The sequence below is a fragment of the Armigeres subalbatus genome, chromosome 3, assembly GCF_024139115.2.
Source record: "Armigeres subalbatus isolate Guangzhou_Male chromosome 3, GZ_Asu_2, whole genome shotgun sequence".
In the NCBI taxonomy this organism is placed as follows: domain Eukaryota; kingdom Metazoa; phylum Arthropoda; class Insecta; order Diptera; family Culicidae; genus Armigeres; species Armigeres subalbatus.
The window spans coordinates 133,969,886-133,997,019 of NC_085141.1; the positions used below are offsets into that span (position 1 = coordinate 133,969,886).

Genomic DNA, 27,134 nt, shown 5'->3' on the forward strand with positions numbered 1-27,134 from the left:
GTCCCTTCAATCTACATTAGGGTGGCTCACATTAGTAAATATGGACAAAAAACTTTTTTCAAATTTTTTGATGGGCCCCCCTTTTATTCGGTTCTATTTGATGCCCTGATGCTCTGGACAAAATTTCAGCCAAATCTAATGGTGCTAAACTAGTTGGAAGTTTATATGCAAAAATGTATACAGAAACATTCAAAAACAGTGATTTGCAGGTAGACGGCACAATTTACCATGAAGAACTATGATACTCATTCAGATCTTGAAGAATTTAATACAGAATCCTACAAGAACTGAATGAGTATCATAGTTCTTCATCGTAAATTGTGCCGCCCAGCTGCAAATCACTGTTTTCAGATGTTTCTGCGTACATTTTTCCATATAAACGAGTTTAGCACCGCCCAAACGTTGACCGATTTTGCTGAAATTTTGTCCAGAGCATCAGGGCATCAAATAGAACTTAATAAGAGAGCGGCCCATCAAAAAATTTGAAAAAGTGTTTTTTAAGCCACCTTAATAATCTACATACATTTGGACTTTCTACATCCCGATGTCTTTGTGTCATATTTGAGGGAGGCTTCCTGAAAATCATCTTGAAAGGAGGCTTCCGAGCCTCTTGAAAGGAGGCTTCCGAGCCTCTTGAAAGGAGGCTTCCGAGCCTCTTGAAAGGAGGCTTCCGAGCCTCTTGAAAGGATGCTTCCGAGCCTCTTGAAAGGGGGCTTCCGAGCCTCTTGAAAGGAGGCTTCCGAGCCTCTTGAAAGGATGCTTCCGAGCCTCTTGAAAGGGGGCTTCTGAGCCTCTTGAAAGGCGGCTTCTGAGCCTCTTGAAAGGATGCTCTGAGGCCTCTTGAAAGGAGGCTTCTGAGCCTCTTGAAAGGAGGCTTCTGAGCCTCTTGAAAGGAGGCTTGAGCCTCTTGAAAGGAGGCTTCTGAGCCTCTTGAAAGGAGGCTTCTGAGCCTCTTGAAAGGAGGCTTGAGCCTCTTGAAAGAAGGCTCTGAGCTCTTGAAAGGAGGCTTCTGAGCCTCTTGAAAGGAGGCTTCTGAGCCTCTTGAAAGGAGGCTTCTGAGCCTCTTGAAAGGAGGCTTGAGCCTCTTGAAGGAGGCTTCTGAGCCTCTTGAAAGGAGGCTTCTGAGCCTCTTGAAAGAAGGCCTGAGCCTCTTGAAAGGAGGCTTCTGAGCCTCTTGAAAGGAGGCTTCTGAGCCTCTTGAAAGGAGGCTTCTGAGCCTCTTGAAAGGAGGCTTCCGAGGCCTCTTGAAAGGAGGCTCTGAGCCTCTTGAAAGGAGGCTTCTGAGCCTTTGAAAGGAGGCTTCTGGAGCCTCTTGAATGGAGGCTTCTGAGCCTCTTGAAAGGAGGCCCTGAGCCTTTGAAAGGAGGCTTCTGAGCCTCTTGAAAGGAGGCTTCTGAGCCTCTTGAAAGGAGGCTCTGAGCCTCTTGAAAGGAGGCCTGAGCCTCTTGAAAGGAGGTTGCGAACCTCTTGAAAGGAGGCTTCCGAGCCTCTTGAATGGAAGCTTCCGAACGCTTTGAATGGAAGCTTTCGAGCCTCTTGAAAGGAGGTTCCGAGCCTTTTGAATGGAGGCTTCTGAGCCTCTTGAAAGGAGGCTTCCGAGCCTTTTGAAAGGAGGCTTCCGAGCCTCTTGAAAGGAGGCTTCCGAGCCTCTTGAAAGGAGGCTTCCGAGCCTCTTGAAAGGAGGCTTCCGAGCCTCTTGAAATGAGGCTTCCAAGCCTCTTGAAAGGAGGCTTCCGAGCCTCTTGAAAGGAGGCTTCCGAGCCTCTTGAAAGGAGGCCTCTGAGGCACCTAGAAGGAGGCTTCCAGACTGCTTGCAACGAAGCTACTGAACTTTTCGCTAAAGTTCTTCATGTGTCAAATAGAGGCTTCCAAATCTTTAAATCCTAGATTTTAGTTCAGAAACATATTTCTAGACCAATATTTGAAAAGGCTTAACAGCCAAAATTTATTCTTTCTGATTCTTCGTCCACAAATATAGCCCAGGTTGAGAACCGCTGCTCTTTCAGATAAGAGACTTAGTTGAGTAGGAAAACGCTTGCATCCTACAGAATCGTTAAAACATGACCATGCACTATCGTTTGCAATCATAAACGAGGTAGGGCTTTAGGACCCAATTGAAAAATGAGAAATTGCAGTACTGGTGGCGAGTACAATAGATACACTATGTCCAGGGAATCGAGAATGTTTCCCACCCGAAAACATCCTAGACCGAACCGAGAATCGAACTGGCCATCTCCGGATTGGCAATCCTACGCCTTTGCTCTCAAAGCTAATTGCTGTGCCCGGAGAGGCGACTGTATTTACCATTTATCTCCCCAAAATGCGTTTTTCTCTGCTTGTTTTAAGGAAGCTATTTCTCTGCTTGTTAAGGAAGAGTATTCGGCGAAGAGAACCATCTCTCGGTACTTTTGACTTGTATTACAGCAAAAGCTTGAGCTCTTTATTACTTTTTATCAATTCAAGCTCTATCTAGTAAAGAGCGAATGTTGCAAGAGAGGACTCTCTTTGTTTACTTTCCATCTTAATAAAAGTTACAAACAGATGAGTTCTTCGCAGTTTATCAGCTCAAATTACTAGATTTTTTCTTTGTATTCTGTGGAAATGCATTGCGGAGGAAATATTTGCTTGTTTTATTTAAAAGAGGAAAAGTCGGCGAAGAGTGCTCTCTCTTGCGACATTCACCCTTATTTCAGATTAAGCTTGAATTATGAGAAAATTTAGGAAAAATCAAACTACATAATATAGAGAATTAATTTATGGATTTTGTCAGATTTCCAAATTATGGAAAATTTAGACCACAATTGGTATCGTAATATTCATGATGCCCAGAAAGTCAAATTCAACACAAACATCTTAGTCAGTTGAATTTTGTTCCAGCAAACTTTGGTCTCTACCAGCCCTGAGTTCACAATTTCAACTTTGCTTCGCCGTCGCAGCTTTATCAATTTTACCCCTTTCACTCTGATCGGTGATGTTTTCCACTATTTTCCTCCGCGATCGTTAGCCACGAGTATTCCGAGTTGAGTGACAAACGACAAATTAAAATATACGGTGGACACTTGTTCTTCTGGCACTTCCTTCGCTGCTTGCTCGCCCGCGCTCTTCCATCAACAACCCCAACAGCAAACTGACTCCAAAGAGAAAACACCGTTTTGTTTTCCACGATTTTCACTGTTGAAATTTCACACTACTTTGGACACTTTGTAATCACTTTTGATAGGGAATTCCACTCCACGGATTCGCCAGCTACATTTTCACGCACTTTTCCGACCGATTTTGATGAATTGAATAATTCAATCACCGTATATTAGACCGAACATGGACAATATTATCCTCCCCGTGAGTGCGATTCGGAATCGATTGCTACGAAGACGATTTTTCCTTCATTTCTCCGCTTTCCTTCTTTCGTTCGTTTTGTATTTTTGTCCTCTTTTGCATGATGGATCGTTTTACTGTCATTTGAAATGAAGAACGCAGCCAAAATGTAGCGTTTTTTAGGGCCTGTTTAAATATTGCACAACGCAACGGAGCGCTCTTTTTTATGTTTTAGCGGTGCCGAAAAATAAACTGTTCTTCATATAATGTTTAATTTAAATTGAATTCAGCACCTCCAACACGTTGAAATAATGAACCCGAGTAAACCTATTGTAATGTGGAAGCGAGCCGCTCCATATTTTCAAATGATTTCGTTTCGATTAGATCTTTTCAAGTGTAACGCGAGCATAAGAAATCAAAGCTAAAAAAATGAATGCATCCCTAATTACCGCCGCGATGCTCTCTGTCAAAAATGTTGACAAAATTTTCAAGCACCGCAGGATGTTGTATCGGTCATATCTGGATTAGTTAATTCATCAAGGTTTACATACAAATATTTGATAACTTCTCAGAAAATGCAGTCGTTATTGAGGCTTCGAACGGCCTTCAGGTCAACAATATCCAAAAGTATTTGGTAAGTTAAAAATTACTTTCCCTGTCCATTCCATCCCCAATGTTACGAAACACAGTACTCCACTTGCAGCACCAGCCATGCGACTCTATCGGCCTACGAAGGGGATGGTAGAACGTCGGTGTCTATCCTGAACAAAGAAGCGGACGCTGGATTGCTAATAAACTCCTTTAGCCAGGTCGGATTTCGCTTGAGCAACGACATGAAAGTCATCGGGCCAATGGCCATTTTTCCCCGGTCGGTTCTCTCGTGGAACGTTGAAGACCACGACGACATCAGCGAGGAAAGTTTAAGCTTGTTCACCGCGCTGGAACCGAAGATTGACATCCTCATAGTGGGAATTGGTGACCAGCAGACGACACCTGCGTTCACGAAGAAGATTATCGAATTTATGAAGAAGTATAGGATAAACGTGGAGGTACTTAGTACGGAGCAAGCGTGCGCCACCTTCAATTTTCTGAATGCAGAAGGCCGAGTTGTGGCGGCGGCGCTGATTCCTCCGGTGACGTTGCGGATCAATGAAGATGATTTGATGCGAACGCATATTTCCACCAGTAGGCCTTTCCAGTTGGATGAAAAATAGGATATCAAATTGAGTCAATCGTTACATGTGTATTCTATAATTAGTTGAAAGTATATTAAACTAAAATATTAATTATATTTTCCTAGCATCTTGTTAGAATCAATCGTTTCTATATTATTGTCTTCCATCTACGATAATGATTGTCGATTTATTGAATTCAATTACATCGCTAGGCTAGATCTTGGAATACCATACATAGGCTAACATTTTAATTCGTACCAACGTAGAATTAGTCTTGACACTAGCTTTTAAAGTATTTCTACTATTTGAAATTCTTCGTCTAAATCATGGTTCATAGCTAAATCTGTGGCCTTTTCGTCTCCAGTAGCATTCTGAATTGTTACTGCTGATAATCCACCGCGAGATTTGGTAGTCGCGGAAGACATTTTCTCCCGTTCCACACGTTGTTGTTCCATTCGTATTTTCAGTTTACTTGTTGCGTAAGGATAGGCATTCGGTTGCAGGAAAATCGTACTGGTTCCGTCGGCTAAAAAATAGAACATCGAGTTAACAAATCATGTATCTGCGGAGCGGTTGGTTGTATACTGACGATTCTGCTCGAAACTTTGCGTTGGAAAATGCCTTGCACATACGACGTTCGATCGGGTGACTTTCTGGTCGATCAGCAGCAGTTGCTTCCAAATTCCATGCCGTTCAGGCTCGGTGATCTCGCTCGGGAAAGGATGTAAAGAGTAGGAAATATTGGCTCCTTTATCCGTAGTACACCCCGGTGCGCAGCATGAGGACTGCAAACCTTGTTTTAGTTTGATTTTGGTCATTGATCTTTTACTGGAGGTTGTGGTTTTGAATGACATTCTGGCAAAATGGAAAAAAGTTAAAATAAAAACGATTATTGGAATTGATCTATTTCGTCACCCATGTTTTTGTCTACGTTCAAATGCTTTTTTGAATAAAGGTTGATGATCATTCTCGTTTACGTTAGCACAATCAAATGGAATAAATGATCAAAAACGATAGTCCGTAAACAAAAATACCTATGCAAAAATATCAGTTCTCTTTGTAGTAGCAAGATGGGCAATGTTAGTATAAGTATATGTAATTGTACTTAATAAGGAAGTTTTGTTCTGTAATCGCATGAGTCATACGTGTTATCCTTTCTTCCCTCAAAAATGTCATCAATCTAATCGCAAGAAATCGAGATTCTGATCATCAAACATGACCATTTTGTATGAAAATCAGCGAATGCCGAATGGGGTGTATAGTCGCAATTAAAGATGAATTTCCAGCATAAAGTAATGCGCATAAGCATACTGACGCAAGATGTCGAATCACATTGCAGAGCTCGAGGAACTATGGATCGATGGCGGGACTTACTTCTGGAGAATATCACACTTCTTCTTTCAATTCCAATTGAAACTTGGTTTGGCCTAAATTTAGGTGTTTAGCATCATTCCCATAGTTAATGAAGCCCGAGACTCAAACTTGCTTTCGCTCACATATAATGTCGCCAACAAGCGTCCTGTGAAACGCGGAACGCCTATCTGGATTGCGTCATTGGCTTGAAAACTGGATCCTCCAGAAGTGCATTTCGCATGGATGGTGGCCCAAAAATATTGGAAAAATATTTGTAAGGCTGTATGAATTGTAATACGTCTAGTCACATTACTCACATAGATTAACTGGATATCTGAGTCCTTAAATTATTTCATGTATTTAATTACGCGAAATATAATCATGTAGATGCAATTCCATGGTTGGTTTTTCATATGAAAATTACACAACTCTTTTGACTGTTATAATGGTCATTATTACACTCATTAAGATATAGAAAAAAAACGTTTTATCACTCAAGCACCAACTGTTAAACTATATAGAATGCGGGATAGCAAAACATATGTTATTTAATAGGTACAATACTCAAATTGAAAGAACATTATATATGGATGTTTTCAAACAAAGACAAAAATTGTAAACTACTGGTTATCGTTTTTCATTAAAATATCTCAGATTAAAATTATTTACAAAGCTTGCGTTATAATGGTTATTAACACGGGACTGACACTTGTATACCACCACCAGAGCTCGTTCCGTAGCCAACATTGAAAATTCCGCACTGACAGCTATAAGAAGACTCATGAGAAAGAAAGAGATAGGTGCGTTCCAGACTGACAGTTTCATAAACGACAAGCAGAAGGAACGAGACTGCATCTATACTACGAAAACACAACCAAAACATCAGACCCCCGGTTATTAATGGTTTTGTTTAATGAAAAATGTATAGCTCAAGTTTTGAACATTGTTTTGAACATTGAAACAGAACACCCCTAAAGCAACTGACGTTTCTTTTTGCAGACTTTTCGTTTCGTCTCAGCAGTCAGCAGTCAGTGCGCGACGCACATCAGCGGACATCTCGATTCTCGGGCTAGCCAAAACAAAGAACTGCGTAAAATCAATTTGTGAAGGTGAAAAATTCAAATATTCTGGTGAAATTTTCGCTTACCCAAACTCAAAAGTATTGCAAACGATTGCGCAAATCAAGTGCCACAATGTTGGATCTGGAGGTGGTTCCGGAGCGGTCGCTCGGATGCGATAATTGGGAGTTTATTCTCGGTAAGTACCAGCGCCCTTTCCGTTGCCATTCGTTCATCATCAATGTCCTTCAGTGTTGTGGAAAAAAATAAAGACTATTGCGTGGTAGAAATTCGAATAAAAATGGTTAAAAATGCTCCCAGTTGTGAGTTTTCTCAACATTAGTTTAAACGAAAAAGGATGATCTTTGTATAATTCGATAGTGCCTATATTTAAATTTAATTGATAATTATTCATTAAATTTAAAGCAGCTTTGTCTGTTCTGCTCCTTTATATGTGTTTATATTCATCAATGTAAGCATTCGAATAGTATTTTCGTGGCTTTCGTTGTCTGAAATGTAATTAAAAGCTTTGTTTTGTTTGTTATATTATTGTTTTTCCTCCAGATAAACTTTTCTTTCCGTTTTTTTACACGCAAAGCCAGTCCTGCTGTATGCGCATCATCTGATGTGTGGGAGTGAGATAACTTCAATCCTCACAGTTCACCTGATGCGGATGTACCGAATGAGGGTGAACGAGAAAGCATTTTGTTTTGCTCATCAGTTGTGTTTCGTTGCGATTGTATACATAACCTTTGATAACCAATCAGCTGTTTGCGTGGGTGTTTCATGTTGATGTTGATTCATTGTACACTAGGGCGGTTCAAAAAATCGAGTTTGCTCCACAGCGTTAATCTGATTCTGTTTCATGTTCTGAGTGTGATCAGAAAATTTGAGCTGATTTGGAAAAAAACCCAGATTAATCCACCTAGCGGTGATGGTGCTTTTCTCGCGCAAAAAGGTAATAAATGTAGCCTTTACGCTTACACCTAGATGATGTACAAGAAAGGCAAAACAGTTACACCGTCTAATGTTATGATAGACAATTTACACTAGTAGACGACAGATGGCGCTGCCAAAAGTTTCTTGAATTTCCTATGTTCGAATTTTGACTTTCGGACAATTTCATAGTACTATGAAACTGAACGAAGAGCATGCTCACGCCTAAATGCGCGCAACACGAGCATCTTTATATTACGATGAAACTCGTAATGGGAGCAAGCCACGGATAAACACGGAGCAAGGAAACGGATAAAAAATATTCATAGATGCAAGGCATTTTTCATAACACATTATTGATCTATGTGATTATGTCTCATCACTATTTTAATATTATCTATTTTCTACAATTCGCAATTATTATGAAATTCAATAGTGATCAACAGCGTTTTAGTCTCTGCCGGATGCAACTTGTTGCAAGAAAATCGGTTAAGAGCTTCCATGTGAAAATTTGGCTAATGTTTTTTATGGCATTTTGTGCACACACACACACACATACACACACACACGCACACACGGACAGACAGACATTTGTTCAGCTCATCGAGCTGAGTCGAATGGTCGGCACAGGCCGTTTCAAGTTAGCATGGAATGAAAATTATTTCAAGCTTCTAGTAGAGTCAAGCATGTCGTGGCAAGTACGAAACACTGAAGACGGCCTTACTGTTGAGGTCGACATACGTATCTGTTAAAGGTACATGTGTGGCTCCAAATGGCTGGAGCGAATTCCGATGACTGCAGTTCTCCGTCGGTGCGTGTGCACGCCACGGAATCTGACGAGAAGAGGGCGAATCATGGCTTGCTGATCATTTTTTTATGTCTTTATTAAGGAGACTTTCAGCCCGAGGCTGGCTCGTCTCCGGGCTTGCTGATCACGAATTGACACGCTGTGGTGTTAATGTATACTCACACGCGGTTTATTATAGTGCTTCCCCATTAAGCACAGATGAAAAGAAAACCAAATATGGTGGGTAGTACATTCAGTGTTGCCACATTTTTATCTGTACCATGATGATGATGATGATGATGATGATGATGATACTACCATCTATTGTAGCAAGGCACCTGCCGATAGCACTGGCCATATCTGACAAACGATTTGATCATGATTATATTATTGTTTGTATTTCATCAAACTCCTGTATGAAGGGCCAAAAATGGGTGGGGTGGGTCCATAAGCAGAAACACTTGCGAATCCACGGGATGAATAGAGAATCTCCTTCCAGAAGAAAGTTCGTTCACACGATAATATTATCTAGCCCTCGTTTCCCAGATTGACCCAATAGATGGGGAGAAGAGCCCGCCCTTTATCCACGAGATGTTAACAACAGGAAGTTGGCGATTCCACTCTTCCTATCCAAATCGCTTCAATCGGGTGCCCTGATGGTTATTTTTTTGTATATAATCATATAGTTTCAATATAATTTGGTGAATATATGTATATAATGGAATTCTCTCACCAAGTTTAAATTCGCATGTCCTGGATGAGGGAGATCCTTTCTTCAACACCAGCTAGTTTTTGAATAATGCTGTTTTCAGAGATACCAATAGTTCGTCCAGGAATGTCCTGGTTTAAATCGGGGAATAGAATATTCATCCTTCAGGTTCACAGATTGAAAAATAGACTTCTTGTTTTCTGAATAAATGAAACAAAGAGACGGATGGCAGTATTATACATACTAACATGAGTGTTATAATTAAAATGAATATGTATCCTGATTTTTTCTTGTAATGTCCAGAAAATAGAAGAGTTGACTCCATCAGAAGTGAGCCAGTTCACAAGCCTCTTTAATAAAGAATAAAAATAAAGATTCTCCTTTGATATGATAAAAATTATGTTTAATCAGTAATCAGATTTAAATCTTGCAGAAAAGTATATTCTATGACAGGGGGAAAATACATTTTTTTTTGTCATTAATTTTAATTGAAAATGTTAAATGATTTTGTCAGCTTTTTATGTAATTTTCAAAAGTAGTTTATGTAATCCTTAAAAGCAGCTTTCTGACACGCATTGAATATGCTACACAATGATTCATCGTAGCAAATGACTAGCAAGGTATCTTACCAGATACAGAATATCAGAATGAAAAATGCCTTGTTCCTATCAATGTGTGAAAAAAGAAAAAAGATATCGAGAATTGAGTTATTATAAGATTGTTTGAATCCCACCGTAATGAAGCGTAACTTCGCCATTTCGTTATAGCGCCACTTTCTTAGTTTTTATAAAAATTCTACTCAGTGAACCCAAGTCGTTTTCTAAACATGTGGAATAGTTTAAAAACATGTTTTAAAATACTTAATGTTATAAAAGAATAACGAAATTGTCTTACCTTGACGAAGTGTGTTTACTCACTTATAACCTACATATGTTGTTTCTCTGGACTTCCGATCCCTTTTGCCATCGTACGATTTATCTAAAGTACTTGATGATGTTGTTGGTGAAAATCCATACGTTTCCATGTTTCGTTTCTACCGCTGTTGTCGGTGCCGCCACTGAGATCAATTTGTTCCAAAAAATGCTAGTACGCCAATCCACATGAAGATTATGTTTCTTCCGTTAACTCTCATCTGGTCCTCACATACGCTCGTGTAGTCACTTCCTGAACAAGTACAAAGCTCCTCATCCAATTTAGGCAACTTTTCTATGTCCGTATTTGTCGAATATATTCAAATAAATCTGGTTTTGACTGCTTCTAGTACATTTTTTTTTTCTATTTTACGAATGAAACGCGAAAAACATTGAAAAAATGATGGAAGTAAAAATTTCCCGTCCACTTCACACGACAACTTACTTCGATCGCCACATTTTTATCTGTACCATGGGCTCAAAAATCTGTTTCATCTGTACCGAAATCTTCAAAAATCTGTACCATAATTTGTAACAGACAGTATGAAAAATTTGTGAGTAAATATCTAAAAGTTATAAGACAAATATGCAATGCAACTCAATTTATTATTGAAAAAGGTGTTTTTAAAATTTGGGCGAATCCCTATGGAGATAACAAAAAATCTTGATTACTATGTCTGAAACTCGATTATGCATATGTACAACATGTGATAGATTTAGTTCGGAAAAGGTATTGGAGGGTAACCGCCCCTTCGGTGGGCTTTGATCCCACGACCCCAGTACGCTAGAGTTGGGACTTAATTTGGGACTTGTAACCTATTTTGTAAACAAATATTGGAAGGCGAATTCCTGTTACGATTGCCGAGAATCCAACAGTCGGGATCTCGGCAATAATTTCGACGAATCTCGGTAAACTTTATCAAGTCATCGGCAATCGATACCGAGATCTCGGTAAAAAGTCAACATTGCCGAGCTTCGGTGAAATTATGACGAAATATCGGTAAAAGAAACACCGAATTTCGGGAGGTTGGCAAAATAAATTAAGTGTCTAGCACAGACAAATTCGTGCTACTATGTTGCACTAAGTTTAATGATCATGACTAAAGATTTGCTACCTGTATTAAAATCGATTACTAATTATTGTTACAAATAATTATGATAATTATGCGGTTTTCGTTGAGTGAAGGCTCTTGAATATATTTCTTCGAGCGATGTAGGTTTTCTATTCATTTCCCCATGAAAAAATTGAAACAGCTTTTGCTAAATCAGTTTTTATCCAAATCAGCTCAAATATTCGGAGGACAATCAGAACATGAGACAGAATCAGATGAGCATTGTGGAGCAAAATCGATGTTTTGAACCACTCTATTGCACTGTTCCGTACTGCGTTGCTGGTGCGCCCTTGAAAACGCGAGTGAATTTAGTTTTAAAAGGTTTTAAATTACTTGTGCTTGCTTGTCCCTAAAGTTTCAAAAACATTGATCTACAAAAACCAGGCCTAAAAAAACCAATTAGCGAATAAAGGCTAAATAAAGAAGAAGAAGTTGAAGGATGATATTTGAAAAAAAGCTCGGAAAAACACACGATTATTTTTTTAACTCCTCTCTTAAATTCTAGAAGCAATTTAATCAAAAGCTTTTAGCAGTACTATTTGGACTATTCTTATACTACAGGTTATCTTCAATATAACGTACACTCGATATAACGTCACTCGTCACTGTGTTTCCTACTGCTTTTTTCAGTTAAAGCACTGATGGAGCTAAACTGGGGAACGATGGGGCATGTGACCCACGGAACTAAATATTTACGCCAAAATTGTTCGGTAAATCCATTAAACATTTCTTCGTAATTTACTTTCAGAATTCTTTCGAATATTCATTCAGAAATTCATTTAATTTTTTTATTCTTTATTATAGAGTTGATGTGATACTTTCGGGATACTTATATGACTAAAAGAGCCGATAATAGTCAAACAAAATTTATTATAAAGGTTTTCAGCCCTGGTTCACCTCTTTGAAATTCATTTAAAAATTCAGTTAGAAAATCTTTTCAGGTTCTCTTTCGGTTATTCCTTCAAGAATTGAGTCGGAAATTCCTTCAATAAACTATACAAAATTCATACAAGAATAATTCCGGAAAGAATTCTTATTTGGAGGAATTTATAAAGGAATTTTCGAAGAAATTTCCAAAGGTATATGAGCGTTAAACTTATTTTCAATTAAAAAAAAAACACTTAAACAAAGGTTCAAAAAAAATAAAGGAATTTACAAACAAAATTTTAGAAGATTTCCCAAAAGAATGTCTCGACATTCTCGAAAGAATTCTTAAAGGAATTTTGAAATTTTTTTCGAAGTTCTACAGGAATTTCTGAAAGAGTTGCTAAAGGAATTTCCGGAGGAATGTTCGAAGGAATTCCTATAGGAAATTCAGAAAGAATTCCTGGAGAAAGTTCTAGAAATTCCAGAGGGAAAATTTCGAAAGAATACCAAAAATGTCTTTGTAGAGTTTCCGAAGAAACTCTTTAAGGAATTACTGGAAGAATTTCTATTAGAAATTCTTAAAAGAAATTCTTGAAGGAATTAAAAAAAAACAAAATCAAATTCCGTAGGCTTTCTTCTATAGGGATTTCCGGATGCATTCCTCAAACAGTGTCCGTAGGTATTCATGAAGAATTATCCATGGGTATTTTCTAAAGAATTCTTAAAGGAGTTTCCGAAGGAATTCCCAAAAAAGTTTTCGAATGAATTTCCGAAGAAATTTTCAAGAGACTCCGTAAAGGAATTTTCGAAGCAATCCCTAAAGTAATTTCCAAGGAAATTCCTGAAGGAACTTTTGAAGAAATTTTGGAAAGAATTTCCGAAGCAATACCCAAATAAATTTTCAAGGGAATTCTTGGAGAAATTTCTGAAGGAATTCATAGGGTAATTCTGAATTAGTTCACCGAATTCCTTTTTCGAATTTTCTGAGGAATATCTTGAGGAATTTCCAAACGAATTTCTTGATGTATATCTGAAGTACATTATCTGGGAGTAGACGTCTGAAGTTTAGCTATTAAGATTGAATTTTTTCGGCGATAGCGGTCTTAATAAGTAGCAAATACGTAACGTCGGATGTAGGAGCAACAAAGTATATGCTACTTATTAAGACTGCTATCGCCGAAAAAATTCAATCTTAATATCTGAAGTATTTTCCACTGAATTTATGTGCTGTGATGCGGCAATATCCTAGTGGAGGATGTAATGTAAACTTTTGCTATGGAGATACAAGGTATAGCTATTAGCATGTTCACCCTATCAGTCTATATGTAGCTAGCAATTGTACAAAAAACAAAAATACAATAAAAGCATGATAGGCCATGCTGCGTGATTTTTTTTCTCAGCTTAAAATCATTCACGCCGATTCACGCCGCCGCTGCCGCCGCCGAACATTGCTTACGGCGTGACACCGCCGACGCCGCCGCCGCCGCCGGTGTAAAAATGGCCTTACGCCGCCGTCGTTCACAAATACTTCGGCGCACAGGTCTATCCTGGAGGAGGTTCTAAACGGATTCTAATGAGAAATTTTGAAGAAATGCAAATAATTTCTTCCTAGAGTTTTCGAAGGAATTCCGCAAGGAATTACTGGAGGAATAACCGAATGAATTACTGAAGGAATGTTCAAAGGAATATCAGAAGATTTTTTTTAATTCCTGTCAGAGGCGCCAACTTCATGACATTATTGGGGGCATGGAGGTATGAAAGTATTCAATTCGGGAAATGAAAACATCACAACACATAAAACATCTATTCAATCGATTTTTTAAAACCTTAAACGCTGGTTAAGTTTTTTTTCTTTAGCTATTTCTTAAAAGAAATTAACCACAAATGATACTTTGGCCCCATAGATAACTATTGAGAGGGCAAAAAGTGCCACCCCCACCCCCAAGATTCTCCAGTGGAATACCTCAAGGAATTCACGAAGGAATTCGTAACGGAATTCTGAAAGCATTTCCAAATAAATCCTGTAGGAATTCTTAAGAAAATTCCAAAGAAATGTTTAAATTAATTTCTGAACAATCCACAAAGCAATTCCTGGAGGAATTTCTTAAGGAATTATCAAAGAAAAATCTGAAAAAGCACTAAAACAATTTCTAAAAAAATCTTTAAATAATTCGTTAAGTAACTTCCGAAGAAATTATCGAAGAAGATTCAGAAGGAATTTCCGGAAAAATTTCAAAGTTTACTTGATGTATAAAATGCAATATCACAAAATAAAATTCAAAATCGAATTGATGTTTATTATACAATATAAGAAGAGTCCAACCATTTTTAATTAAATTGTTCCTAGAATTTTTGAGAAGAGTTTAAAAAAATCCGTATGCTTCAATGCATGTTTTTTCGAATATCATCTTTTGACTTCTTCTTCTTCTTCATACACTCGTATACACTCCCCCACAATTATGAAACTTTTTTTTGTCAAAACACAATGATTTCACAATCAAATTCACTATTTCCAATGTTAAATGAATTCCTTGCTTAAATTCGTTTAAATTTGAATTATTTGAAAAAGTATGATTTGATCAGTGTTCCATAATTGTGACCAAGACAATATGTTCTCACAGTAATGTCGACATCAAGGATCAAAAGCAATAACTGTATGTAACTGTTCTATTGCATCAATGCATTGACGGTATGAACTAGTTTGTAACAAATATTTGCATAAAAAGGGCGTTGTTTAAATTCGCCGCCATCTTGAACACAAGTGTTCCATAATATGGTCATTTGCCAGCGATCGAAAGTTCATTAATTTTTATTTAACCAAACTAGTTTTAGATTGGACAGCACATAGCAGATCGAAAGCTTAGATCTTAACGATGGTACATATCCATGTATGAATATCTACAATTGGTTGATTTTGTGGCGTTATACAAGTAAATGAATGTTGAGAATGTCGTTAAGCGTTCCATAACTGTGGGATCAAAATTGGAAAAGCCTCGCATCGTAAAACATCCAATGTCAGCCTTGATTTTGTAATTTTTATCAGGGACATGAACCCAATATTTCTAATAATTTGTATTGATTAAAACTTTATTCTAAACGATCAATATTGCATCGAGATCATCAATTTGTTTTTTATTTCACCATGAACAACATGAACAAAATTCAAAAGTAAAATCGGTTTGATGGGCTTCGTGGCCGTGCGGTTAGCGACGTCAATAGTCTCTAGACGCATGTCCGTGGGATCGATTCCCGCCCCGGTAAGGAGAAAACTTTTCGTGATTCGAAATATTCTCACTGGCAGAGATGCATCTGAACACGAGAACGCGTGTTCATGTTCAAAACGTTCTGAACACAGCAGACTGTTCAAGAGCACTCGCCTAACTTAGCAACTTGTATCCTAGGAAAATAAATTAAAGCGAAGGCATGCTAGACATTTTTCGGCTAGTAATGAAACACGTGGGCATCTAACGGATAGAAATCAAGCATGCTCGTATGTTTTTGCATAGCTTCAAATCCAAGGAATCTTAGTTACCATGACCGTTTTGCTTGCGTACCAACCCAGTGCATACTGAACTGTGTTCAGAGTTCAAAACTAAGAACACCAAGGCACGCTCTTGGCTCATGTTCTGTTCAGGATGCATCTCTGCTCACTGGCCCACTGGGTGTTATGTATCCTTGTCCGTTGTCTCATGCTGTGTGTTAAGTTATTTATTCAGGGTGAGTCTAAACAGAAGTAAATGTCGCAATACATTGCTCACTTTCTTTTAAATTAAACAAGCTTGTTAATATTATAATCTTTCAAATATAATGGATGCCTCAATTCTCTCTTCGGACGAGACTGCAAAGTGCTTGTTGTATCTGTCGAATTAGGTGGCAACCTATCATGGTTGGTTGAAGTGCTTGGTCCTGCTTTGTCAAATGGTGTATCATCAGGACTTACTACTTCCGGATGTGAATTGTCATCTAGGGCTTCTGGCCGGCTGATCGCTGGATCGTTTGAGGTGGTACTGTTATCTGGAACGAGTTTTTTAAGAGTATATAATCTTTCCATTTTGCTTTGACTTTAAAGTCACGTTTGAACCTCTGCGATATAAAACAATGTATTCTTCAGGGTCGAATGGAGTTGATAGATTCTCTCTGCATTCGTTTCGCCACCACTGTATCACCTTGTTTAGATCACTTGATTTTGCCATACGTCGGTTATCAATATATTGCTGTGTTTGATCACGGTCTTGAATCTCTTCCAGTATTTTCGAGCCTTACATGAGCAATCTCGGCGTGTCGTTTTTGTTGAGTAGTACAATCAGGAAGGAAAGTAAAGAACGCAGCTGCAGTTAGTACAAGCGTCTTTATTACTAAAAGGTATAATACTGAACTAAGTGAAAAAATAACAATCGCTGATTACCATAGTTACATCATTGAATTCGAAATCATCACTATGCCAACACTCCTCCTTGATGTTTCTATTTCATTACATGAACTCATTTAGCTTATAGATGCCATCTACCATGGTTCCTAACAAGATATTTCGATCCAAACTTAACATTAGCTCCCGATTCTGTAATCAATCTAACGGAAATGAGACTAGTATTTAATTTGGGAACAAATAGAACATTATTTAGTTTCACTTTAGTTGCCTTGCCGTCATCACCTATGCCGATTAGGACGCCATCTCCGACTCCGATAGACACCAACTCTCTTCCATCCGCAAATTTGATAACGTCCCTTTGTTGTTTAATGCTCGTAAAAAACTTTCTATCCGATGTCATATGACGTGATGCTCCAGAATCTATCACCCATCTCTGATCCGCATGCTCATATTCGACTGCAGAGAAACAGATCGATCGACTATGACCAGTCTCCTCCTGAACTGCGATCTTCACACTTGATGTTCTTGCCTGCGCTCGTTCATCGGTTCGTTCATTTTTCGTACAAGACTCCACCTGCTGTTCCTCTGCCAATCTTGCTAGATACTTGTAACATCCCTTCCGTATATGTCCGGTCTTCCCGCATTCAAAGCACACTCGCTGGTCGTTCCACAGTCCTGGGAATTGACGCTCCGTTTTGTGCACAACCTTCATCGCTTTCTCCTCCTTAATCGAAACTTTCTGCTGACGCTTATAGTACTCGTTCAAAAGCTTGGATTTCAATGATTTCATGGTATATCCTCCATCTATCCCTTCCATTACCGTCACAAAACCATCATATGACTCTGGTAAACTCGCCAGTATGAAAGCACCTTTCAACTCATCTGCCATGTCACATCCTACTTCCGCTAGCTTATCAAACATCGCGTCCATTGCGATCAAATGTTCTTCTACATTACCTTGCTCTTCCAGCTCTAACCGACTCATGCGCTTCAATAATCCTACTCTACCAGCCGATGTTTGCTTCACGTGATAGTCATGAAGGATGTCCCACGATTCTCTGGCTGACGAGGCGTTCTTGATGAGTTGCAATTGGCTACTCTCCACCAAGTAACCAATTGTGGCGGCTGCACGCTCGTCCTTGTCGATCCATGCTTCTGTCCTTTCTGTTTTCGGTGGTAGATCATTGACAACCACACGCCACAAACCTTCGCGAACCAGTAATTGTTTGGTCCTTTCTTTCCACAAGTCGTAGTTACCAAAATTCAAACGAACAGCACCCGTCTTCAGTTCCATATCCATTTCTCTTCTACCGTCGATGAATCACAATGAACCACGGTTCCTCTTCAGTTCTTTCCGTCATACACGACCACTATATACAACGTTACTGGTTTTTACTTCCCTGAGCCCATAACCTGTTGAGCAGTACAATCAGGAAGGAAAGTAAAGAACGCAGCTGCAGTTAGTACAAGCGTCTTTATTACTAAAAGGTATAATACTGAACTAAGTGAAAAAATAACAATCGCTGATTACCATAGTTACATCATTGAATTCGAAATCATCACTATGCCAACAGTTTTTGGTTAATGTTAAACTGCTTGCAAAATCCTTAAAATTCAGCACTGATAAATTGGGGATCGTTGTTCGTTTTTATACGGCAAAACGATTTCGAGGAAATCAAGGAAACGAGGAAATCTGTGTCATCATAGCCTTTTATTCCATTGAAAGTACATGAATTTTGCGGATTCTCAATAAACTTAGGAACGTTCCTATGAAGAGGAATTGTCGCCCGCATTCCCATAATGCAACTTGTTCGGAATAAGGATCCCGGTGGGAAAGGCTTGCAAGTACCAGTAGTGAGACTAGCAATCAATAGAAACATAAGAGAGATCAATCACATTCCTCACTACAAATTCTTAATTCTCTACCCAAATCTTCGACCAGCAATTCCAATAGACAATCCCGACCTCAAACCTATCCTTTCAAATGTATCCCACATTTCCCGCCAAATCCTACAAAACCCCTCCGCTGATCAAATCTATCAGCATTTCGTACTGAAAACCGTGCTGCTAGGGGTGAGACGCAACAGTGCGGCAGTTGATTGGCCACGCGCGTGGCGCAACATACAAATGAAAGCGCTCTCATCAGCACAACAACGTACGCAACTCTACCTTTTTGTGAACGAAAAAAACGAGCACCGTATCAAACTGCTGCACCGCCGCTAACCGCAAGTCGAGCACATCTGTATATGGAGGCCCAATAGGGTGGTTCAAAAAATCGATTTTGCTCCACAGTGCTCATCTGATTCTTTACAATGTTCTGAGTGTCCTCTGAAAATTTGAGCTCATTTGGTTTAAAACTGATTTAGCACAAGCCGTTTTAAGTTTGCATGCAAATTAGTATGGGGAAATTTATTTTTTCATTATACTGTTAATGATCTTTCACCATTAAGCGCAGGTTAAAAGAAAACCTACATAGCTAAAAGGAATACTCAACAGCTTTCACCCAACGAAAACCGCATGTTGATTAATCGCCCCAATAATTAGTAATCGATTTTAAAACAGGTTGCGAATCTTTAGTCATGATCGTTAAACTTCTTTGAGGGCATCACTGAAATGTGCAGTGCAACATAGTAGCCTGAATTTGTGTGTGCTATCTTTCGTGCCACGAGCAGCAATGTTGCCTGTTGATGAGTTATGCAATTAGCTCCAGAAAACCACGGTATATATAAAATTCGATTACTAATTATTGGGGTTTATTTCAACATGCGGTTTTCGATTAATCAACATGCGGTTTTCACTGAGTGAAAGCTGTTGAGTATTACTTTTAGCTATGTAGGTTTTCTCTTAACCTGCGCTTGATGGGGAAGCGTCATTAACAGTATAATGAAAAAAGAAATTTCTCCATACTAATTTGTATGCAAACTTGAAACGGCTTGTGCTAAATCAGTTTTAATCCAAATGAGCTCAAATTTTCAGAGGACACTCAGAACATGGTAAAGAATCAGATGAGCGCTGTGGAGCAAAATCAATTTTTTGAACCACCCTAAGGCCCATATACAGATGTGCTCGACTTGCGGTTAGCGGCAGTGCACGTCGACGATAACTTCCAACACTTTGGCAATCCTGAAACACTTCAACACAACTTGTCATAAGACGAGTTTGTACAATCCCATTGAATTCCACCACTTAAGGTCACTCCTGACAGAATCCCAGTTTCAAAGTGCTGGCGTTTTCGGGGGCACACCACTCGATACGGAAGCAACGCACAACTGTCATTTTTATTTTTTCGCGCATGCTGCGACGCAGCAAAGCTGAATCAACAAAAATGACAGTTGTCCGCCGCCTCCGTATCGAGTGGTGTGCCCCCGAAAACGCGAGCACTTTGAAACTTGGATTCTGTCAGGAGTGACCTTAATTGTATCTTGACAGATACGTATTTCGACCTCAACAGTAAGGCCGTCTTCTGTGTCTCGTACTTGACTGGACTCGACGCGAGACTTGACTAGGTCGAGTCAAGTACGAGACACTGAAGACGGCCTTACTGTAATAATTTTCTTAACTTCAACAAAAGTTTTCTTCCTGTGCTCGTGTCGGCCCGGCATGAACGGTCTTGCAGCAGAAACTGACGGAAGTAATGGATGGATGGAGACGACAATCTTTTGAAGACCTTGCTCTGCCAGGAATTTGGAGGATAGAACGTGTAAAAGCTTTGAAATTTTGGACTTTGGGGTTTTAAGGGTGTTTGGGATTTTAACTTAATTTTCAAGTATACCAGATAGGAAATGAAGAACTCTCAGGAAGTGTTTTCATAAGAATATAATACGGACTATGGGCGTATAATAGGACGGCATTGTCTTGGAGAAATGATTCCGCAACCAAGCGCTGCACTGGAATCCGGCAGGACGTTCGCATCAGGGGCCCCTATCAATGGTATTTCTTATTCACTTTTCATCGTTTATAACGTACTAGAAAAGCAACACCTAGAGGCGATATGCTCGTATCGAAATCGATTTTTTTAAATAAACAACTTTAATTAAACTATAGAATTTTATCTACATTTTCATTTTTGTTTTAATGATGCAGTACTAGAATTTCATCTATTTGCTCACTAAATCTTAATCCTTTTTCAGGTATGCATTTCTCCCAAGCTGTTGCCATAATACAGTCTCAAGTGGGAATCATCAAGGGTGTACAAGTGTTGTACTCCGATACGGTAGTAAACTAAGTCTCTAACAATATGCAACGTGACCTCATCATTTATAATTAATTTTACAGACCCCACTGAATGTCGACATCATCATTAACCTGCCCCAGGATGGTATACGTCTTATTTTTGATCCGGTCCAGCAGCGGCTGAAAGCGATCGAAGTGTTCAATATGAAGCTGGTCAAGCTGAAGTACTATGGTCTTCCGTTCAACTCGCCCGAAGTCGTTCCCTCGATTGAGGAAATCGAACATTCCTTTGGGGCCACGCACCCGGGAGTCTATGACGCCTCCAAGCAGCTATTCGCGCTGCATTTCCGTGGTTTGAGCTTCTACTTCCCGGTGGACAGCAAACTTCAACCGGGTTATGCTCACGGGTTGGGCTCGTTGCATTTCCCCAGTGGAGCATCGCCGATCGTATCTAAGATGGCTCTCTACTGTGGAGGAAGTGTCGCCGAAAGCCGGCCTCCTCCGTTGCCGTTGTCCTGTTACAATCAACAGCTATACCTGGAATCGGCATCGGTACTGAGGAACTCGTCCGGAACGCGTGGCATTCGGCTCCAGTTGTACACCGAAGGGTCTCCACGAGCACTGGAACCGAGAAAGCAATGTTTGACTCGCGAAGTCATTTTTGGCGATAGCTGCCAGGATGTCGCTAGTAATCTTGGTGCTCCCTCTAGGTTAGATGATGGAGATGTGTTTTATGAATGTAGTCATTAAAAAAAGGATTTCGTTACAGAGTGTTCTTCAAGAGCGAAGATAAGATGAAAATCCATCTACCAAGCGCTCATCGGCGGGTGCAGTCCAAAAGGAGTGATTTCTTCTTCAACTATTTCACCCTCGGAATCGATGTCCTTTTTGACGCCAGAACACAACGCGCTAAAAAGATTATATTGCACACAAACTACCCGGGACATTACAATTTTAATATGTATCATCGATGTGAGTTTAATCTTCAGTTGGCACCAGACAAGTAAGTACCAAGTTGCAAGCTGTACAACAATTCAAGAATTTTAATTCAAAGTTATTCAAAATTACGTCAGACCTCTAATCCGACCATTGAAAAAAAGGATCCGCCATGGCGGTCATAAGACTGCCTTAAAAAATATGCTAATTCAATTTCATCCTTCCGCAGGGTTACTGAAGACATTCCCCTAGATTCCCCGGTGAACATTTCGGCTTACTCCAAATGGGACACGATCTCTTCTCGGTTGGCTCCGGCAGAACGTCCCGTTGTGCTGCACCGGGCTAGTTCAACCAACACGGCCAATGTTTTCGGATCGACCTTCTGCTACGGCTATCAGGACATCATTTTCGAGGTGATGCCCAACAACTACATCGCCTCAGTTACGCTGTACCATCCGTCGCCGTACTCCAACGAGTACGCCTTCGGAAGCGGCAGCAGTGCCAGCAGCGTTAGCAATAGTACCCGTAATTTGCTGCAGGACGGCAATAAAAGTAATATCCGGGTCAGCGCATGACCGGCCATCAGCTTCAACCAACTGATTCTGGATGGGCGCTATCTGAGCTGCGTTAACTAGTTCGAAGGTGGCATTCTTTCTATAATGCATGAACAAACATATATTTCTTAGCATGATTATGTGGGAAGGTATTCGTTCTCCCTTTTTAGCTGGTAAGTCTACATTTTTCGATTTTGTTTTATATTTTAGAGCTAGACCATCGAGATCTAATAAATAGGTACAATAAGATGGAGTAGTTGAATGTTCCACATTTGGATTTAGACCCCAGAATATTTCATATGTAGTACTACTTCTTATGGGGACAACTACTATAATAAAAACAAATTTATAATTACTGAATATTATAAACACAAAAAAGTTAAAAACTAGTATTCAAGTATTGCTTTCATGGCAGTAATAAAAAAAGCATAAATGTGATTCAAAAATCTTCTACTAAAAAAAACTAAATAAAACTCATAAAAGGCTCTATGGAAGGAATTCGTGTTTTGAAAGAAATCTCCTTCTTTATTCCTATGATATACCTAATTATTACGTGAATCGACATTGCATTCGAAAATTTTACGTAATTCGAGCAATCTCACGACACTTCTCTCGTGAAAAGGCGCAAATGTCTAAAACGCAGATATTTTAGGTGCAAATTCCTACTCAAAGTAGAGTAGATTTGACAAAGTTGAAGTTCATAGAAAATCATGTAGTGCCCATTTGGAAACATTTGCTACTGGAAACATTTGCAAAAGTTTCTGTTTTATAAAAAAAATGCTATATGAATCTGAGACCATTGTATGTTACTTATTTCGCGCATGCAAATAGGATGGTTCCTAATTTTGCACAAAAGTGGTCCTAATTTCGCTCATGTTTGAAATTGAATATCGTTTTTGGTTTGATGAAATATAATTGACAATTGACCAATAGAATCATGAATCTATTGTTCAAAACATGCAGATAACGGTATCAGACAGCCGTCAGTACCCATTCTTTAGTCGGAATGGTTTGCTCCTATATTTCGATCCTGGAACTTAGAAGCTTAGATTTTACTTTATGATTTTTAGTGCACACAAGTCATAATTCCTAATAGCGAAGACCACTTTATCCAGAAGACTGGCAGTTTTCCATACAAGCAGCCAACTTCATTACCGGCAGAGCCTCTTCTGAGTTGAAGTGGTAGCTTGTTATCTGTGTGGTAGTGCTCTTAGCTAGCTGAAGTAAATTTGTCTGTCTTTTTCCAGCCATGTCCGCAACCTTGTTCTAATCTCTAACAAACAATAGCTCACAAACTTGTTATTCTCTGACGAACCCACAACAAACACAGAGAGAATAGGAAGAGAGGCGAAGAGTGACGAACTTTGTGATCGGCAACACTCTGTTTGTTGTGGTTTCGTCAGAGAGAATATGGCAACTGTTTCTGCGGGTAACACTGAATGACTCTGTTTAAGTTTGCTCACGCGTTTAAGATTTTGTTTTGTTTTTCGTCATCGTTACTTATCGTAATTGAAAACGAAGTGCATCGCGAGTTTTTGCCAAAATGTATTTGTGGAAGGCCTCAAAAACATCACATTCTTTAGATTTCCGAAAAATAATACAATTAGACAGCGATGGATTCAATTTTGCAAGCTACCGGATAATTATATCGTTACTGACAATAGCAGAATTTGCAGCGTAAGATGTTTTCCGATAACACTAAAAACATTATACATATTAAATTTATTTAAATACTTCCAAATCCATTTCAACTACGAAGACCTCTACCGCGTATCCTAAACGGCAGGCTAATGAGGCTGCCTAATTCAGTTCCGATATACGAAATCGTCGCGAATTTCGGCACCGGTGTTTCGGTTTGATAATAAATTGTTTGCGTGTTGGTATGAAACATAATATTATCATTTAACAGGATCCGCCTAATGTTGTGGGTATGGAAAGCACGTCCAGAGATTCATTGGGAACTACCTTGGGAATAACATTAACGGCGTTCTCGACGGAATGTTCTCAGCCCTCTAAAACAGTTGAAAAGTAAGTGAATAGTATAAAACCCAGTGCAGCTTATTCGTAACATGATTATTTTACTTATTTTATAGACTTGTCCGAACAGTATACAAGCTCAAACAACGGGATTTGCGGAAGAGCAAGACTATCAAACTTCTCCGGCAAAACTTAGCGCGTATAAAGAAGGTGACCGGTAATAAGGATGATGCTGCTTCAAAACTTTTCAATCCAGATCAAATTTGCAAACTGCAAAGAAATCAAAAGCGGGTTAAAAAATGGAGCGACAAAACAATAACGGACAGTTTTGAATATCGCTTCGCATGTGGATCAAAAGGCTACAATTTTCTTCGTGACGAAAAGCACTTCCCAATTCCTTCGATTCGCTCCCAACAGGATTATTTGAAAAATCTTCATTTCGATAGTGGAGTATTAGGTGAGGTGTTCACCTTGATGGAACCGAAGGTGAATTGTATGTCATCTACCGAGCGAGATTGTGGCATAGTTGCGGACGAAATGTCGATAGACCCGAGTAAGACCTATTGTTGCAACAACAAGAAATACTTCGGTGATATCACCATTCCTGGTCAGAGTGGAAAGCCACGCATGCGCTTGTATTCATGCTGGTGGGCGTTTCAAGTCGATGGAAGCAAATAGTCGCGTATTACTTCACCGGAAACTCAATACCAGAGGGTTTCATAAAAGCCACAATGATTGACATCATTAGTAGAGCAGAACAGATTGGATTGAAAGTTCATTTTGCAACGACTGATTGCGGTCCCAACAATGTTCGAATGTGGAATGATTTCGGGTGGAATCATTCGAGGCATCAAGTTCTAAGCAGTCCTACTTTGGAGCAACCTCTTAGTGATGAACGGAGCTTTGAGCTAATTCCAGACGCTGTGCATGTCTTCAAGAGCTGCGTCCAAGGATGGGTAAAGAATCGATTCATTTATCTTCCAGCACATATCGTGAGAGAAAACGGTCTAACATCGGATGTTGTTGATATTTTTCATTTGCAACAATTGGTCGGATTTGAGAAAGGTAAGCACTTGAAGATGGCTTCTCGACTAACCTGGAAAGAGGTAGATTTTTTAAACGGAAATCGCCTTGATGCAATGAAAGTTGCCAATTATTACAAACTGGTAAATCACGATGTTGCTGCTGCCTTACGATTCATGAGTGCTGAAACCGGAAGAAAGGAACTCCTAACCACGGCTTTCTTCATTCAAAACGTTTGGCGGTGGTTTAAACTTATGTCATCTCGTCGGTCAGCCTTGGCGCTTTCTCCATAACAAGGAAGCATACCGGGAATCTACTAATTTTCTCTCGTCGTTCCGGAAGTTTATTTACGAATGCAAGGTTGGTGTTCGTAAGATCTGGAAACCTTGGCAAGCAGCAGCAATCCTGTGTACAAATTCCATCCTCCGTTTACAAACGTATTTCTTATTCGACCAAAAATATCCTTGTCTGTTTACATCACGCTTCACACAAGATTGTGTCGAGAATATTTTCTCGTTAATAAGATTCAAGCAAAAACGTCCAACTGCTCTACAGTTTAAAGACAACCTTAAGCTGCTTTCTGTGTCCCAGTTTATGATGCAAATCCCTCTTCATCGTATGATCCAGATGACAGGACGTGGCTAACTAACTTTACGGTTAAGATTCGACACCTGAACCAAACATCCGATACAAATAATAACGGACAAGATAACGCACAATTTGACATTGACTTTCCCAACGAAATTTTTGATGACGAAACATTCGACAACTCGGAAAAAAATCAGATATACCATATTGCAGGATACATACTAGGGAGCGTTGCTAAGAATTATAAGGTTTGCGAAGATTGTTTTATGCCATGTATTAGTGAATATCCATTTTTGAAACCGTATACAAAATACTCGATCTTGAAGGACTATACTGGTGACTCATTGATTTACGTTACTGAACCAGTTTATATGTTCTTTGTGGCGCTTGAAAGAATTTTCCGCGAAAATATTGGAAAGTTCGAGCACAACAACCATAACATTGAGTCCAATTTAACTATTTTGATGCAATCGTTAAATTTTTATTCATTTGAAACATGTCACGATATCCGTTCAAAGATTATTAACAGATTTGTACTCTTCAGAATTAAAATACATGAACCATACAAGGCGCGAAATGATCAAGCACGATAGTCGATCAATGTCACTGTAAATGTTTGCGAGAATACAAAATAAATACTTTATTCATCATAAAAACTCATATTTATTTAAAAAATCTTGTTTGTTTTAATCTTAGAAAGTTTCCCCTAAATATGATTGCACCGATTACAATACTTCCTTTCACCAAATCAGCAACCATACGTTTCTGTTTATTTTGTTCGATAGGATCCCAGTTTGACAGTTCGATAAGGTTTTTTTGGCTTCACACTCTTCGCCTCTCTTCCTATTCTCTCTGGAATATAGCTGTCAATTCACAAAACAAACCACACGGAATCTCAAATCAGTTCAGTTTTGTACAGGCAGAAAAATTTCTCGTGAAAATCTGGGTGCTGCGGATAGAGCCGCTTTTTTGCTTTCAAGCGAGTAGCGAATTCGAATTTCTCTTTCCATGCTTCACGAAGGCGCACAAATGCGCGAGACTCTACATGACTTTACGAAGATTTACATACATCCCTGCTCCAATCAGCTGATGAATCTCGTGAAATCTCGTAACGAGTGCTTTTAAGTTGCATTCCTACTAATTATCCACCCGAAATATAATGTGAATATATTTGTTACAAATAATGCAAAACTCAAACTAAGTTTATTTCAATCGATTCTATACGCACCACCCAGGTGAAAATGAGTTTGAAACAAAAAGAGTTTTTCATGGCAATCCAGAAGAAACACAA

At 39.2% G+C, this 27,134-nt stretch overlaps 4 protein-coding genes across 14 annotated transcripts in view; 2 read left to right on the top strand and 2 right to left on the bottom strand.

Moving 5' to 3' along the window:
* LOC134219819 (uncharacterized) overlaps window positions 1–3,435 on the bottom strand; it is a 42,070-nt gene extending 38,635 nt beyond the window's left edge. For 2 of the 9 annotated variants that reach the window (XM_062698684.1, XM_062698689.1), the window contains exon 1: window positions 3,212–3,393. The gene's annotated coding sequence lies outside the window, so the exon portion shown is untranslated. The other 7 variants (XM_062698687.1, XM_062698690.1, XM_062698686.1 and 4 more) reach the window with 6 other exon arrangements.
* Window positions 3,436–3,778: 343 nt separating this feature from the next.
* Window positions 3,779–4,628, top strand: LOC134226434 (NADH dehydrogenase [ubiquinone] 1 alpha subcomplex assembly factor 3). Its single transcript, XM_062707200.1, has 2 exons — window positions 3,779–3,949; window positions 4,019–4,628. The coding sequence occupies exons 1-2, from the start codon at window positions 3,891–3,893 to the stop codon at window positions 4,527–4,529; spliced, it is 570 nt and encodes a 189-aa protein (XP_062563184.1). The 5' UTR covers window positions 3,779–3,890; the 3' UTR covers window positions 4,530–4,628.
* LOC134226435 (uncharacterized) lies at window positions 4,581–6,518 on the bottom strand. 3 transcript variants are annotated; one of them, XM_062707201.1, is made up of 3 exons: window positions 6,161–6,518; window positions 5,080–5,345; window positions 4,581–5,016 (listed from the first exon to the last, which is right to left on the bottom strand). In XM_062707201.1, the coding sequence occupies exons 2-3, from the start codon at window positions 5,342–5,344 to the stop codon at window positions 4,778–4,780; spliced, it is 504 nt and encodes a 167-aa protein (XP_062563185.1). In that variant the 5' UTR covers window position 5,345; window positions 6,161–6,518; the 3' UTR covers window positions 4,581–4,777. The 3 variants fall into 3 exon arrangements, with proteins under 3 accessions (XP_062563185.1, XP_062563186.1, XP_062563187.1); XM_062707202.1 differs by lacking the exon at window positions 6,161–6,518 and adding an exon at window positions 5,865–6,000; XM_062707203.1 differs by lacking the exon at window positions 6,161–6,518 and adding an exon at window positions 5,525–5,754.
* Window positions 6,519–6,859: 341 nt separating this feature from the next.
* On the top strand, window positions 6,860–22,744 carry LOC134225525 (PHAF1 protein CG7083). Its single transcript, XM_062705692.1, has 5 exons — window positions 6,860–7,100; window positions 20,723–20,805; window positions 20,868–21,475; window positions 21,535–21,768; window positions 21,931–22,744. Exons 1-5 carry the CDS (start codon window positions 7,037–7,039, stop codon window positions 22,274–22,276), a joined length of 1,335 nt encoding a protein of 444 aa, XP_062561676.1. The 5' UTR covers window positions 6,860–7,036; the 3' UTR covers window positions 22,277–22,744.
* Window positions 22,745–27,134: the final 4,390 nt, after the last annotated feature.

Excerpts from the sequence above, each read along its gene's own strand:
- LOC134226434 (XM_062707200.1), top strand. The coding sequence starts at position 3,891 with ATGCAGTCGTTATTGAGGCTTCGAACGGCCTTCAGGTCAACAATATCC. Across the intron at positions 3,950-4,018 it reads ACAATATCCAAAAGTATTTG|CACCAGCCATGCGACTCTAT; the intron begins GTAAGTTAAAAA and ends CTCCACTTGCAG.
- LOC134225525 (XM_062705692.1), top strand. The coding sequence starts at position 7,037 with ATGTTGGATCTGGAGGTGGTTCCGGAGCGGTCGCTCGGATGCGATAAT. Across the intron at positions 7,101-20,722 it reads TAATTGGGAGTTTATTCTCG|GTATGCATTTCTCCCAAGCT; the intron begins GTAAGTACCAGC and ends ATCCTTTTTCAG. Across the intron at positions 21,476-21,534 it reads AATCTTGGTGCTCCCTCTAG|AGTGTTCTTCAAGAGCGAAG; the intron begins GTTAGATGATGG and ends ATTTCGTTACAG.
- LOC134226435 (XM_062707201.1), bottom strand. The coding sequence starts at position 5,344 with ATGTCATTCAAAACCACAACCTCCAGTAAAAGATCAATGACCAAAATC. Across the intron at positions 5,017-5,079 it reads GCAAAGTTTCGAGCAGAATC|CCGACGGAACCAGTACGATT; the intron begins GTCAGTATACAA and ends TCTATTTTTTAG.